The 2,550-nt window shown below is 46.3% G+C and overlaps 1 protein-coding gene across 1 annotated transcript; it reads left to right on the top strand.

Moving 5' to 3' along the window:
- The first annotated feature begins 661 nt into the window (after nt 1–661).
- On the top strand, nt 662–2,079 carry LOC123413141 (ricin B-like lectin EULS3). The gene is made up of 2 exons (XM_045106093.1): nt 662–975; nt 1,648–2,079. Exons 1-2 carry the CDS (start codon nt 862–864, stop codon nt 1,987–1,989), a joined length of 456 nt encoding a protein of 151 aa, XP_044962028.1. The 5' UTR covers nt 662–861; the 3' UTR covers nt 1,990–2,079.
- Nucleotides 2,080–2,550: the final 471 nt, after the last annotated feature.

Raw genomic sequence — 2,550 nt, 5'->3', positions numbered from 1 at the left:
GGTTCACATTACTATTTGTCAGCACCAAGCTGTTTATTTATTGTGTGTTTGCTTTGAGGATAAAGGTGGAATCTGACAGGTTGATTCCTTCTTAGCAGCCGTTTTTGTGTTTAGTTGGGCTAGCACGTAGACCTTGCTCGGTGGCGATGAAAAGCAAGAGTAGACTATTCTGAGGCAGTGCAGCAGAGAGTTAGATAATAAGATTGACCCCAGACACCAGAGCAAGAGCCTCTTGGTCTTTATATTAAGACTATTAGGGCTGGGTCGGTAAATAATGCATGGGCAAGTTCTTGGATACCGTCCTTGTATGCGTCGATCGGTTCGCTGATGGGAGGGTCACGCACGATTAAATTTCTTTCCTGTGCGATGATGCCTCTCCCACATGATAGTTGAAAGCTGTGAACAGTACGCTGCAGAAAATACAAAAAGCTTTGGTTCCTTCTAACCCTGACAAGCCCCCATGCTAACCGGGTCTCCCTCTTGGTAACCCATCAGAAAGAGAGATAAATATCTCCCTCTTGGTAGCTAGCTACACAAAAACTAATCGAGTCGTTAGTTTAGCAGTACACTTGTCGACTCGCTAATGAACCGACGAGTGAGTAAGCTTGAGCTCCGCACGAGCCGATCGAGCCGGCTCGCGGGCTGCTTGTGCGTTCCTTCCATTCGAGCCCACGCAGCTTCCTTTGGCGATGACTGAACCACCGTGAACAGCCATTGCTGTGCCCTTAAATCAAACCGGCGCGAGAACTTGTATTACCAAGCCCTCCTACCATCCTGTGGTAGCCAAGGAAAGATTATCTGCCGCTGGCCGGCCTCTCCTGCCAGCGTAGTTAAGCCAACAGCTAGCTAGCCACCACCACCATGGAAACGGGGCAGCCGATGAGGTTATACTGCCGGACGGACACGGACTTGAACGCCGCCGCCCGTGATGGAAGGGTGCTTCTCGTCACCGCCGACCCCAACGACGAATCACAGGTAACTATCGAGCACACTTGAGGCCCAGCTAGCATATACTAGATTGACAGTTTGACAAACAGATCCCCGGCGTTCCATATGATATGGGTCGTGATGCATGGTTTTGTGGATTTTACTCCTAGCTACAAATCCATGATCAACAACTCTGCATCATTTTCCTTCAACTTTTATTTTTTGAACTGGACGAGCCCCTTTCCATTGCCAGCATAACGGAAATACGAAGTTCAGCAAAAGGAAAAAATAGAAAGGGTGCGAGTTCAAAGCATTTCTAGAAAACCCACCATAGGCACTCGTCATCGAGCAGCGTACCGAAGGACGAAAACCCAGAAACACCATATAAACGCAACTGACAAACTAGTACCAAAGGCAAAACAGGACACAGGTCTAAGACAAACTAGGATACTATCAGATTCGCTCACGAATCGACCAATCACCCACACAGGGGTCTAAAACACCTGAAACCAAAGGCTTAAACTTAGTATATATCTCCATCATCACTGGGCACCCTCAACTTAATCTGTACAGGAAACAAGAAACACCCTTTAATCGATAGAGATTCTGTTACAAGGTACCGGCAGCTGTGAGCTTCCGGTCAATCTATGCTGTACCTGCTGTGTTGAATCTAATTAAGTGCATCTTTTTCATCAATGTTTTTGTCCTGAATATGAACAGCACTGGTTCCAGTACTACGACATCGTCGGGAAGCTGACTGATGACCAAGGCCGCAGGGCATTCGCACTCGTGAATCGAGCCACAGGACAAGCCATGGTGAACAAAACCTCGAATGTGTGCCTGGTTGACTACAGCGACCAACGCGTGGAGATCTCGATGATGTGGTCGATGGGCGTAAAACTCCCCAATGGCTTTAGCGAAGTAAGAATGCTCACGGACACGTCCTGCACTCTCAATGTCGTCAATGGATGGGTCCAGGAAGACGCGCTCATCGGGTTGTATAGTCCCGAACCACATAATGATCATGCCATCTGGCGGATTGTTCCCATCAACGGGGAGTGATTTATACGTGTAATTCTTGTGTTAAACGTTTTATTTTTGTCAATAATGAAGGGATCAAGGTGGTCGCTAAATTTGTAGCACCCTGGTATAATTTTGACCCTTTTCTTTTATCGAAGTTTCCTTCCGAGTTCAATTTGGAGTTCGGTTTGGAACTTCTTTGGAAAGCTCTCTTCGGCATAAATTTGGTATTTTCCGCCTCTTTCTACCTCAAGTAGATCCAACTCCAAAAAGTCTTCCCGGTGGATGTGTGATATGCGTTCACCACCTCGACAACCGTTGGATGTACGCGCGGTCAGTGTGCGATCGATCTCATACCACGTCACGTTTGTCCCCTCCCTGCTTATTAACTCTAGCAACAACGGCTTTGTTGAAGAAGCATTTATAACAGGGATTGTCATACAGATTCTAGCAACAACGGCTTTGTTGCAGAAATATTTATAACATAAATTATGTTATAGATTCCCGCTACAACGGCTTTGTTGCAGAATAATTTATAATAGAGATTGTGTTGCATAATTTTTATGCAACGAAGGTTGCGTTGCACAATTTGTTTTGCAACAC

The sequence above is a fragment of the Hordeum vulgare genome, chromosome 7H (genome assembly GCF_904849725.1).
Source record: "Hordeum vulgare subsp. vulgare chromosome 7H, MorexV3_pseudomolecules_assembly, whole genome shotgun sequence".
NCBI classification, from domain to species: Eukaryota; Viridiplantae; Streptophyta; class Magnoliopsida; order Poales; family Poaceae; genus Hordeum; species Hordeum vulgare.
This window is presented reverse-complemented; position numbering and strand designations above follow the sequence as displayed.